General features: G+C 34.7%; 1 protein-coding gene across 1 annotated transcript in view; it reads right to left on the reverse strand.

Annotated features, from left to right (window-relative positions):
* Positions 1-13,808, reverse strand: part of MDGA2 (MAM domain containing glycosylphosphatidylinositol anchor 2) — a 536,185-nt gene that overhangs the window by 18,795 nt on the left and 503,582 nt on the right. Inside the window, exons 12-13 of the mRNA XM_003408516.3 lie at positions 7,841-7,996; positions 7,125-7,283 (exon numbers count right to left, since the gene is read on the reverse strand). Of these exons, the coding sequence (XP_003408564.2) occupies positions 7,125-7,283; positions 7,841-7,996 (315 nt within the window). The remainder of the gene's footprint in view (positions 1-7,124; positions 7,284-7,840; positions 7,997-13,808) is intronic.

Genomic DNA, 13,808 nt, shown 5'->3' on the forward strand with positions numbered 1-13,808 from the left:
TTCCTATTTGAGAAATATATTCATGGTATAAGTAAGCATTTCGATGTTTATAAACTCTGACCAGAAGGAATATCATCTTGGATTAAAATGAGAATAAAAATTAGACTCCTAAAATCATACAAAAGATTGCTACCCTTGCCTTCTCTGTATCTCATATAAAAAATAATCTTAAAAAAAAATTAACTATCTCTTATTAAAGGAGTTAAATCCTTTAACACTTTTTTTTTTTAAAGGATACCTGAGATAACCTAATTAAGAGAAGCTTAATGGGAGGTTAATCTAGATTCTTTAAATTTGATTTCTACATTAAGTAAGATCATCATAAGCTGACATTTGGGCCACAATATTTCAGCTCAAGACACAGATTTTATTCACTCAGTTATTTTGATGTGTCAATATATGAAATTTCCATTTGCACAAGTTTTGCTTATTTCTTAAAGTACTAATAGAAGATCTTTCCCATTATGATATGCTAGATAACTTTCATAAAGATAAATTTCTCTTTGAATTTGTTAAGAAATTATGTGACTCTTGCTTTAGATGCCAGAGCACTTAGATGCAAATTCAGGTTACACTTCAAAAATTAACTTAAAACTTCTGAATTTTATTTTTCTTCCAATCTATAAGGTCTTTGGTGAAACTAACTTCCGTGTCCAATTTAAACTCCATACCATCAATTCCCTTTTCCCTTTTTTTGTTTTTCTTCTAATAGTTAAAAATCTACATAGTGTGGATCATTTTTTTTTAATCTATTGAGCAATCATTGTCCCAGAGGATCAAATATAAATAAATCATGGTTAATGCACTCAAAGAGCTTAAAATCTAGCAGAGGTCAGTGTGACAAACACTATGATATCCATGCATCAGGGGTTCTGAGGAAAAAAAAGGAGCAGGAAGAGTGGAGAAGAATTTCTGGAGACATCCTTGACCTGAATTTTGAAGAAAGAAGTTATATAGATAGTCAAAAAGGAGGATAAAAAGGTACTTATTCTATCATATAATTAAAAAAATATATTCACTCATTTAATAAATATTTATTGAATGTCCAAATAAATACCTATATTAGCAAGGCATTGTTTCTACCCTCACCAAGCATACAGTTCAGCAGGACAAAAGGCAGAGCATACAAAGAGGCCCCAGATGCAACAAAGCTTGATTTGGAGAGCTCCAAGTACGGCCGGGACAGACTATGGAGCTACTCAAAACAGAAGTCAGAGGGGGATACATGTCCTTGAGGTTCTTAGGTCACTAGTTTTAGAGAATGATCGTTAACCTGGAAAATAATGGGCTAAGAGAAAGCAAGGAGACCATTTAGGAAGCTAATACAGTACTGTATGCAAGAAGTGAGGGAACTCAAACTGAACAATATATTCTAAAATGTGTTTCAGAACTCTGAAGTTTGGTGTCCTGATCTCTAATCTTTTTAGCCATCTCAATATCACTGATTGATTTCTGCTCCATTCACCACTCTCTTAAAGCTATCTACTCTTTGAACATATAACCTCTGTTTCTATTTCACAAAGAAAATAGAGGCTGTTAGGATTAGAGGCTGTTAGGACAGGAACTTTCTCATCTACTTGGGGTTCTCACATCTAGGAATGTATCAGAAGCCGTATTCCTACTTAATTCTTTTCCTCCTACTGCAGTGGAAGTGGCATGAGTTCCCATCTCCAGGCTAATTTCCCTACCAGAGCTCTGAATTCCCATCTCTTCGTGAGACTTCCTTCCCTTTGTTTTATGTGTCTCTTAACTTATCCTTTCTCAAACTACTTTTCCTCTTATAAAGGTCCTCTCAGAGCCTTATCTGTCTACATTATCACTTCTTTACCCTCAAGATTCACAAAAGAGAAGACTTCATTAATTAACCTCTCTTCCTTGACACACATTTGATCTACATTGAAATTAGTTTTTTAGGTCCACAACTTTATTGGACCTTTATTATCAAGTTCAATGGATGTATTCATAAGTGCCTTTTGTGCTTTTAATCTCTAATTTCCTGGTATCCTATTATGCATATATCTTACATTCTTCTTTTAAGAAATAAATGAAGTATATATTTTACCAGTTTTTAATAAGCTTTTGTCATATGCAGTAACCTCATATGAGGTTCAATTTCTTTGCAAGGACATTAAATATTCAACTGATTCATCAAAAATTGAAACGACTACTAGAAGCTACAGGAATTTTGAAATGACTTTATATTATTGTCAGTAGCCAGCTCTTGTATCATGTACATGTAAATCAATAGTTATTTTAAGGCTAGTACACTGCAGCTTTCATTTGGAAGTATGCTCTTTTCTTCATTTTTGACAAATATTTTAGCAAGAAATTACACAAGTGTGTCAGACAAGTTCTAAGATATCTCCCAGTAACATCCTCCTCTTAACATTAATATTGTTGTTATTAGCTGCCCTCCAGTTAGCCCCCAACTCATGGAGACCTCATGCACGGAAGAATGAAACACTGCCCAGTCCAGTCCTGTGTGATCTCCAAGATTGGCTGCAAACTGGACCATTGTGATCCATAGGGTTTTCACTGGCCGATTTTTGGAAGAAGATTGCCAGGCCTTTCTTCCTAGTCCATCTTAGTCTGGAAGTGCCACTGAAATCCGTTCAGCATCATAACAACACCCAAGCCTCCACTGACAGGCAGTGACAGCACATGACACTGGCCAGGAAACAGACTTGGGACTCCCACTTAGAAGGTGAGACCTGAACTACCACTGCCCCCATCCTAACATTATTATCTTCTGAAAGTCCCTCCCCCTGAGTGTAGCCTGGAATTATCAATTCATTTCTAACAAATAGAAAAGGACATAAATTATGGGATGTCACTTCAGAGATTATATATATATTATATATATATATGTCTTGGCTGTGCGTTCTTTCTCAAGGATTGCGTGCTCTAGGTGAAATCTGCTGCTAAGTCGTAAGGCAGGACTATGGAGTGGTTAATATGGGAAAGTCTCTGTCCAACAGCCACCAAGAAACTGAGATCCTTAGTCCAGCAACATGTGAGGACTGATGCCTGCCAAAAACCATGTGTGTGAGCTTAGAAGTGTATCCTCCCCCAGTTGTCTTCAAATTAGATCACAAACTCAGCTGACAGCTTGACTGCACCCTCATGAAAGACCCTGAGCTACAGCCACCCAGTAAAGTCACATCCGTATTCTTGACCCAAAAAACTGAGATAATAACTGTTATTGTTTTAAGTCGTTAGATTTAGGGGAGTTTTGTTACATAACAATAGATAACTAGTACAACAAGTTTGACTCTTTGAATCTCATTTCTTAGTTTGATGATAGTTAATCACGCATATTTTATTATTAAACAATTATAACTTCCTCAGTGAAATTCTGTCTTTAGTCGCAGTTAAAATGACAAGAATTATGCACAGCTACCTATTAAGTACTAACTGCAATTATTTTATAGGCTGTTAGAAATCCAACAAATCATTTTTAATCTTGACTTAAAAAAGAATGAATTAAACATTTAAAGCAGTCTGTAAAACCTGTGACTATAAGTGCCACCCAAGTTTTCAGATGAATGCAGGTCTGAGAACAGTATACACAGAGAGAGAAGGTTGCAGTCAAAGATATAATGAAGCAGGTCATGTAGTCCTAATTGATTATTCAATGTCTGGTTCAGATATTTTTGCCTCAATTTTAGTAAGCAGCATTACTGTGCCCAGCTGAGAGGGAACCAAGTAACAGTCCCAACCCCCAACTTCAAACTTCCAACCATCTGGTAAAGCATAGAAATGCATGCCCTGATACTGCACAGGGACTCAAATGGTAAACGTGTTCCATGAAATAGAGAACTGTCCTCCCCATCTCCATCTCCAAATCATCAGAATAAAAGTAGTACAAAGTCAACTGGAAATCCCCTGAATGTAAAGAAGATAAGAATAAAAAATGTGAAGTCAAAAGTACAGTAAAGTTATCTTGGGACCCAAATGTGTAAAAATTTTGAGAGAGAGTCAGTCTCATATGTAAGTCAAAGCATATTTAACTCCTTAGAATAAATCATAATATTAGCTGTGGCATTGTTTATTTAAAGATGAATCAAAAATATTTCAGGGACAATATATATTTGAAGAGGAAAGGAAAGTCTGTGAGATATGTTTAATCATATATATATATGATTGACTAAAAGGAAGAATTAGAGTTGAGCTAATTCTACTTTTGTAATAAGATAATACAGCCACAAAGCTCCTTGGAAGCAACAATGACGAGACTTTGTCTCACGTACTTTGGACATATTATCAGGAGGGACCAGTCCCTGGAGAAGGACATCATGCTTGGTAAAGTAGAGGGTCTTCGAAAAAAAAAGAACCTCAATGAGATGGGTTGACACAGCATTTGCAAAAATGGGCTCAAGCATAGCAACAATTGTGAGAATTGTGCAGGACTGAGCTGTGTTTCTTTCTGTTGTACATAGGGTCGCCATGAGTTAGAACGGACTCGACAGCACCTAACAATAAGAGAGTAATCTCATGATATATAAGACGTTTGCTCATTGTGTAGATAATTATTTTCTTTTATATTTTATGCTACAGTGATCCCAAAACTACCTTCACAGCTTTCTAACTGTTTTTCCAGTTTATATTGTTTCTCATTGATTCTACAACTCTCATAGATTTTTTTTCTAATCAAAGATCTTGTCATGCTTCATGTATCATGTCCATCAAGAGGAGAGTGATGCTTATTCTTACAATCTTATTAAAAAGATTACTTTGCTTAAGTAGTGCAGTAATTGGCATATATTTTGTGCCCAAAACAGAAGTGTTTTTATTAGTTTGTCATTTAATATCATCTTAACTGTCCGCATTTTAATTTCTCATAACTAGTGCCTTATTCGTTCCTGTGCTCATATCCACCTTCTGGAAACATCCTCTTGCATCCTTTGTCCTGAAGCACTGTCTTTCTGCTCACTTAGATACAGATCCGCAATTCCTTGTCCAAGTTCTGTGGGGCTAGATGTGTTCGCTATTCAGAATTTTGTCTTATTTTGGAAAGATAATATAGTGAATAAATTTTGTATTATGTGATATCTCTTGGCATATATTTGGTGCCTGAAACAGAAGTGTTTTTATTAGTTTATGTCATTTAATATCATCTTAACTGTCCACATTTTAATTTCTCATAACTACTGCCTTAATCCTTCCTGTGCTCATGCCTGCCTTTTGGAGACATCCTCTTGCATCCTTCGTCCTAAAGCACTGTCTTTCTCCTTACTTAGATACAGATCCACAATTCCTTGTCCAAGCTCTGTAGGGCTAGATGTGTTTTGCTATTCAGAATTTTGTCTTATTTTGGAAAGATAATATAGTGAATAAATTGTGTATTATGTTACATCTCTTGGAAAGATCTGGAGCAGGTTCCTATAATTAAACATATAAATATTTTTGTGGCAAAGGATATAAATGTTCATGTTAAGTAGGAAAAATAAAGATTATGAATTAGCTTATGTCAGCTCAGGTCATGTATTGTTAAAAAATGTAGATCAGGCCAGCATGTACTGCCAAATGGTTAATACGGTTACAGCAACAACAACAAACTCTTGGTGTTGGCAGTTTTTTTTTTTAGAATTTGGAGTTACACCTAAAGAATTGTGGGCCTACATGACCTCCCTCACCCCCGCCCCCCGCCCCATCCTCCAAATTTTGCTTGGTCCACTCTCAGTGTTAACTGGTATTCTATCTGGCACAGCTGTGTGTTTATTCAATGAGTCTTTATTACAGGGTAAGACTTCTAAGAGCAAGGAGTGAGTTTTCATGTTTGTATCCTCTTCAGGACCTACGACAGTTCTTAAATCCTACAAAGTGTGTTTGACATTGTAAAACAAGAAAAAAATCACAACAATATTTAGAATGTGTGGATAGGTACTAAGAATTTTCTCTCCCAAATATGACAATAATTTTTAAAATCATCTTTAATATGCATTGAATCATCATTCAAGCAATTTCTTTGGAAAGAAATAGTCTAAATTATACTGGTATCAATTGCACAAGATCTGTCTCATAAAAAATGTAGCTCGCCTATCTAAGCTAGGATACCAGTGAGGGTAGATAATGCTCTAAGAACTTCAAATTCTAATCTAGATTCAAGATATTAGGAAAGAATGGTGGGAAGATTCTTAACATCTTATACTGTGGTGTGTACATAAATTTAAAAAGCCAACAATGCCATTCTGTGACTAAAATGGTTTCCATGCTGTTTGTAAACCTTTTTCTTCTTTTTTTAAAAAAAAAATATTTATTTTTAATTTTACTTATTTTGTTGTTCTTGTTGTGGAGAATATACACAGAAAAAACATAGCCAATTTCACAGTTTCTACATGTATAATTCAGTTACATTTATTATATTCTTTGAGTTGTGCAACCATTCTCACCCTCCTTTTCTGACTTGTTCCTCTCTTATTAACATAAACTTACTGCCCCCTAAAGTTCCTATCTAATCTTTCTACATGCTATTGACAATTTTCCCACATAGATAGTTCTTAAAAGAGCATAATGCTCAAGGCAGACATTTTCTGTTCCTCACATTGGAAGTTTAGTGTCATGGTTCATGGCACATTCCAGTTAATTGGCCTAATAACATGTTTAGTCCTTCTGTTCTAACTCTTAGTTTGTTGTGTAGCGCTTGGGGTCTTAAAAGCTTACAAGTGGCTACCTAAGGCACAAAATGGTCTCTATTCACCTGGAACAGCAGAGGAAGAAGGAGAGTCGTTAATATGAGGAGGATATAGTAAGTGTGGCTAATTGTGCCTCCATGAACAACTGCTGCCTTTGCCATGAGACCAGAAGAACTGGGTGCTGCCCAACTACTGTTACTGAACATTTTGATCAAGGATTCTAGAGGACTCCTAATCAAAAGGAGGAAAATGCAGCACAGAATTTCAAATTTCTTTGGACTGCAGATTTTGCAGAGCCTTGAAGTCTGCATGAACTCCTGAAACTATTGCCCTGAGATAACCTTTAAACCTTAAAACAAAATATTCCCTTAAGACTTCTTACAACCAAATAGTGCTTTAACTTAACCAGTAAAAAATGTCTGCCTTGAACCTTTTTCTTCTTAGTTATGATTTCCTTTCGAAGGAACATTGTAATTCTTGCCATCTTACCTATATGTTGTCCATACATGTGATAAAAGAAGCTGAAACAATACGCGGTGTTCGTGGGTCCATAAGGGTTTTTGGGAGCTATGCTGAAAACAGGGCTGAGAAGTCGAGCCTTTTCACCTTCCAGTCTAGGTCGAGATGTCTCAATGTACATATAAAAACCTTAAAAAAAAAGAAATGAAAATTAAGTTTGAACAGTATTATTAGGTAATATGAAATTTTAAGTCACTGAGAAGTTTTAGAGTTTTCATAGGAAGTAAGGACTAATAGGGGAATTTGTATAGATAGGGTCGCTATGAGTCGGAATTGACTCGACGGCAGCGGGTTTGGTTTTTGGTACTTCATTTATATGTTTATGTGCATACAAAATTAATGGTGGTTTCAATATAATCTAAAGAAGAAATGACGTACATAATTAAAGACACAGTTGTTAGAATATAAAAATGAAATGGAGACAAAATTGGAAATTTAGTCTTGAATTACCCAAAAATATATTTTTAATCTTTCAGCTACATAGGTCAGGGAATTCTAAGAGAAAATAAAAGTTTGCAAACTTTGAAAATGCTAAATTATTCATACTGTATATACAAACTTAATGGTTTTCTCCATAATCTTAAACTTAAAAGTAAAGGTTTCCATGTATTGCATGTTAATAGAGTTTTATAAAGTTCAAGACTAGGGTATGGTTGCTATGAACACAGCACTTCATAACCTCATACCTTCTTTGGAGCCACTATGATCAGCATTCGGACCTGTGTTAGGAGTATATTTTGTATTTCTTGTTGCAGTGCTTTGTTTTGTCCAGTCAAAATTATCTGTATCATCTTGTGTGAATAAACAAATATTACCATCTTCAAATCCACAGTGAAATTCTCCTGTTAATAAATTAAATTAATATAAACATTGTAATATTCATATAACAAAAATTTAAAGCTTTATAAAGCAGTAATCGTGGAAGGTCACCATAATGACATGAGAGCAATAAAAATGCACAAGGTTTACACTAACGTAAACCTATTCCAAATTGAATGAAAAAGAATGATTGTGATATATAAATCCATCTCTTACTGAGTAATTATGGCCCCAACTATTTTCCCTGAAATATCCAGAGAAGTGAAATTAAATAGACTAATCAGTGTTTGAATTATGGCTGAAGAACTTTCACAAAGGTGGTATAGAAACAATCATGACAAAACTGTCAATTGAAAATGATCTTTATTAATTTATCTGACATTTTAAAGATGTATCTCTTAAATTTATAATTTCTTCACATCATGTCTAGGAGTGCTTTCATGTATACCCATTTGCACAAATGGCAGTTTGCATAGAGTGAGATCATAGAAAATTATTTTTAAAAGCAATCACATTCATAATTTATTTGAATATGGGCTTGCCAGATGCTTGAAATTCACCTGAAGTAATGAGGAGGCTTTATAAAGGCCCATGGAAGGACTGGGGTTTCATGAATGTCTAACACATGGTGAGTTCAGACCCAAAAAACGTTCAGAGGGAGCTTTCTCCAACCGTTCCTAAAATGTGCATGGTTCCTATGTTTACACGTATCGAAGGGTTTTCTTACTGGGACCTACCTTACTTGAAAAACAGGAGTAAATAAAAGAGTTGATAACCTCTACAACACCAAAAATTGAACCGTATGTAATCCTTAATTGAGAAAAATTAAATATGATTTATTTCAATGAACCTCATAAGAACTCTTTGAAATCACTGAAATCCTTACTTATGAGGCTAACGAAGGAGAAAACTGTGGCTAAGATCAGCTAATATGGGGAAGTCAAAATTGGATTCAGATTAGCCAGAATTTTTAGTGTAAACTATCAAAGAACAGATACTCCTATTTGACTACCAGTCCCCTCCCCTAATTAGTTTCTTATCGGCTATTCTTGGCAATAAAGGCTTTAGGATTGGGGTCATGCCTCTGCATTAGTTGGAAACTACTGGCACTTACAAATATAACAAAAGGCTTTACCTTTTATGTTTAAAAAATGTTCATTTTGTTTTCAGATTAAAGACTTGCTGCCTCTCTGTGTATTCATTTATATTTTATATTTGGGAGACATAAGGTTGCAGAGAATATAAATTTTCAAGGGATTCTAAATCAGTAAATTTATGGATAAACAATATTCCATGTAAAAGGTTTATTAGGTACATATTTATGCCCTCTATCTTGTAATAAATAAGCCCATGCTATCAATAAATAAGGCCTTTTGATCCTATCAGCTGAAAATATAAATTTAGTGACACCAGTATGGTTATGTGCATGTATGGATACTGGAAGGTCTTTTAGGCACAATATGAGATTCCTTTAGTCGCTGCTTTCAAGTTATGCCAATCTCATAAGGGCACTGTTTGATTTAAAATGTTTTTAGTTCTTCAATAATATATATACATAAATAAGATATAAAAAGTCAAGTTGAAAGATTGAAGATTTCAGTGTATACATCTGCTATCAAATCTTATTTCTTGTATGCTATTAAAATTCTTTGCAATAAACTTTTATAACACCAATTAATTATATTTTCTATAATTCATTATACTTATTTTAAGAGAAACAAAAATTGTCACTAAAAATGAATGAACTGCTTTTAGAACCTGAACATATATGTCTCTCAAAGTAAAATTAAGCAACTATATGGCTTATAAAAACCTAAAAAAGGTTAGTCATGCCTAAAATTTTTCATAATTTAGGTTATTTTGTATATGACAGATAAGTTGTTTGCCATACATCTAAAGCTGATAAGACTACTATTACTTAAATCAGACAAAGAAACAAAGCAATCTAAATAGTTCTTCATTACTTCTTGGTACATACGTCTTTACAGTGAAGAAACCTATTACTGGAAACTTTTGATGAAAGGCTGGCAGGTCAGAAGGAAAAAAAAATTCACAAAATTAAGGACCATAATAATTTTATGATTATCTCATCACTTTATATGAGATAATTATAAATATTTTTTAAAGAAGTAGTCATAAAAACTTTATTAGAATAAAGAATATTTTGATAGATAATGAAAATGCACTGATCTGTATAAAGTTATCAAAAGTCAAGGTAATACTAAATACTAAAATATCTCATAAAATAGAAATGTAACAATGTCCATGATTTTCAAAAAGATAATGGAACTAAAGACTGAGTTTGTCTTGAATTTTTTACTAGTTTTCTAAAATACAGCATGATTTTGACTGAGTTTCGATGGTCCATGGAATTAAAAGTATTTCAAATATTCTGTATTAATTACATGGTCTCCAAAATTTTGCTTTATTTCCTTGATTCCTTCCCAGTATGAGGAAGAAAGATTACAACTGAGGACTGAACAGCAATGACAGTATTGTCGCAAACCCTCTTTAGCCCACTTAATCTCTTGAATCATTCTTTCCAAAAAACAAACCAAACCCGTTGCCGTCGAGTTGATTCCAACTCGTAGTTACCCGATAGGACAGAGTAGAACTGCCCCATAGGGTTTCCAAAGAGCACCTGGTGGCTTCAAGCTGCTGACCTTTTGGTAAGCAGCCATAGCTCTTAACTACTATGCCACCAGAGTTTCCAAACATTCCTTACAACCAGCAAAAACCTAACCTTATATTAAAAATAAAAATACCTCTTAAGGACTGGTATTTTAGAGTGGGTTTGCATGGTAAATCCTGTCATTAGTTGAAAGTTGATTTGGGTAGATAGGAAGGTTTTTATGCATGAAAATGTTTTTCAGATATATGCATATATGATATTAAAGCCTCTAATGTAAAGGAAAAGATATTTTCCGGACGTTTCCAAAACTTAATAATTTTATGGACTACTGAGTTTAAATCAGACCAAAGAGATAATTTAAAAGTTTAAATCTTTATAGAAAAACCCCATTGCTGAGATATTTGAGGGACACAAGAGCTATTTTCAATCCAACTTCATTTTTTTTTTTTTTCAGTTAACACACTGGTGGCGCAATGGTTAAGGGCTGAACTGCTAACCAAAAGGTTGGCAGTTCGAATCCACCAGCCGCTCCTTGGAAACCCTATAGGGCAGTTCTATTCCGTCCCTACAGAGTCGCTATGAGTCGGAACCGACTTGATGGCACATAACAACAACGACTACATATTTTGGTTTATGGTATAGCCCGAGGTTACTATTCCTGAGGAAATGAGAGAGCAGGATATGGAAGGAATCTGGAAGAGCCAATAAATGATAAGAATAAAATTAAAATATAGCACTTAAGAAAATACGAGGTAAAGGCAGTAAAACTGCTGGGAAAAAAAGTGAACTTTCCATAGAAAAATGTCTAAAGCCATGGGTTTCTTTTACAGGTTGGACTATCTTTCCCCTTTTTGAATAATGTTTACCCGGTTTATTAAGAGCTAGACTCTATAAGGATTGGCGTTGTTTGATAAAGCATTTTCCTTAAATGTTTTTGAGGCCTTGAGGCAATTTTAAAAAACAAACAAAAACCAAACCCGTTGCCCTCGAGTAGATTGCGACACAAAGCGACCCTATCCCAGTGCCCTCGAGTTGATTGCCCTATAAAAAAAATATGGGACAGAACAAAACTGCCCGATAGGGTTTCCAAGAAGTGGAACCTTTTGGTTAGCAGATGAGCTCTTAACCACTGCATCACCAGGGCTCCAAGGCAATAACAAGGCTCAATAAATCAATTATTAAGGGGGAAAAGTATATAACTGTCAATAACATAAAAAAGACTACCCCTACTAACTTAGATAATTAATTGTGTACTGTTGACTAAAAACGTCTTTGGTATTACACAATGCTTAAAATTATTTTAAATATAGAAAATGTCAATCCATTTATTGGCTACATGTAAAATGGCTGGTGAGAAAGAGAATTTGGTAATTAAGACTTAAAAAGTTCTATGTCATATTTGTTATTACTTAATAACCAATAGTAAAATAAATTCAAGATCCAGGAGCATTAAAGCAAATGTCAGTGCCTTCCACCCTTTCCTCCAAGATGAAACCCAAGCTTTTAAAGATGCATTGAAATTCTGACAAATACTGCACACCTTTAGGGCACACTTCTGGCATCTGTAACTTTAAAATGTCATAGTCCAATCACACTGAGCTATGCGGAGTGATGATCTAAACATGACCCTCATTCCAATGGCTGGCACACCTCTCCCCACTTTCTTCACCTAAGAAACCCCCACCCAAATACCATCTCTTCTGCAAAACTTCTTGATGGCTATAATATTAATAGTCATGTTCATTAAAGTTATCCATTAGCAAATTTCTCCTCTACTGTATATTTATAAAGGCATTTTGGTTTTCCATAGGTAGAAGCTGTTCAATTTCTTTTTTCGTGAGTCAAAATATTTCCTGGTCAAATTTTTCTGTATCTTAACTTTATTCTTTCCATGACAACTCCTTTTAAATATTTCTACTATAAATACAGTCAGAGAACTTACCTCCAAAGTTACTGTAATCAATAATAGTAGTTAAATATCAATAGTTTCTGGGTAGAAGCCAGGGAGAATCTGATTTATGTAATTCATTGTGAAACTGTTGTTTATTCATCTAACAACTGATTATTAAAAAAAAAAAAGATTATTAAGCACTTGCTAAATATGAGATGCTATGCTAGACACAAAGATAATGAGATATAGGGATAAAGAAGACACAGATTTAGCTTTTAAGGATCTTGGAGTTCACTGGAGGATATAAGAAATACTAATATAGTTATGGAGCCCTGGTGGCACAGTGGCACAGTTGGCAGTTTGAATTTACCAGCTGCTCCTTGGAAACCCTGTAGTGCAGTTCTACTCTGGCCTATATAGGGTCCCTATGAGTCAGAATTGACTCAGTGGCAATGGGTTTTGTTTTTTGGTTAAAATAGTTATAAATTGTTATGGAAAATGAAAAGAGGAAAGATTTAGCAAAGGAAGAAGCATTTGTGCTAAACCTTTTAAGAAAACTTAGCCTTGCGTATACTTAATACCAACATGAGGCTAATAATATCTTCATTAAAGGGTTATTGTGATGACTAAAAGGTTACAGTTTGCACTTTACTAATCTAAGGGTTGGCAGTTTAAACCCACCCAGAGTCTGCAGAAGAAAGGCCTGGCAATCTGCTCCTGTAAAGATTACAGCCAAGAAAACCCTATGGAGCAGTTCTACTCTGTACATCATGAGGTAGCCATAAGTTGGAATAGACTCCACACCACTGAGTTTGCTTTTTTTTTTTTTTGGTTTGTGATGTCTAAAAGAACTTTTATACATGAAAGCACTCCATAATAAAATTCTATACCAATATTAAGTATTAGAATCTAGATATGCAGATATAGAAGAAAAGCAGCTCTTTGGTAGGAAATACAGCAAAACATAAGCTATGTCGTTTGGTCTGTGTTATATAGTCAGTGAAGGGCTACTGCAGAAAAGGAAATAAAGTAAAATGAGAAAAAGAGACTTGGGCATTTTCTTCATTAAGTATAGGTGATGGAGAATGTGAGAAGTGGGATGGGAGTAGGGATGCAGAGGTGGGTCTTCATTCTTGTTCTAGCCAAAAACCAAACCTGTGGCCATAGAGTTGATTCCGACTCAGTGACCCTATAGGACAGAGTAGGAGTGTCCCATAGAGTTTCCGAGGAGCACCTGATAGATTCCAATTGCCAACCTTTTGGTTAGCAGCTGTAGCAATTAACCACTATGCCGCCAGGGTTTAATTAATCC

The sequence above is a fragment of the Loxodonta africana genome, chromosome 10 (genome assembly GCF_030014295.1).
Source record: "Loxodonta africana isolate mLoxAfr1 chromosome 10, mLoxAfr1.hap2, whole genome shotgun sequence".
NCBI classification, from domain to species: domain Eukaryota; kingdom Metazoa; phylum Chordata; class Mammalia; order Proboscidea; family Elephantidae; genus Loxodonta; species Loxodonta africana.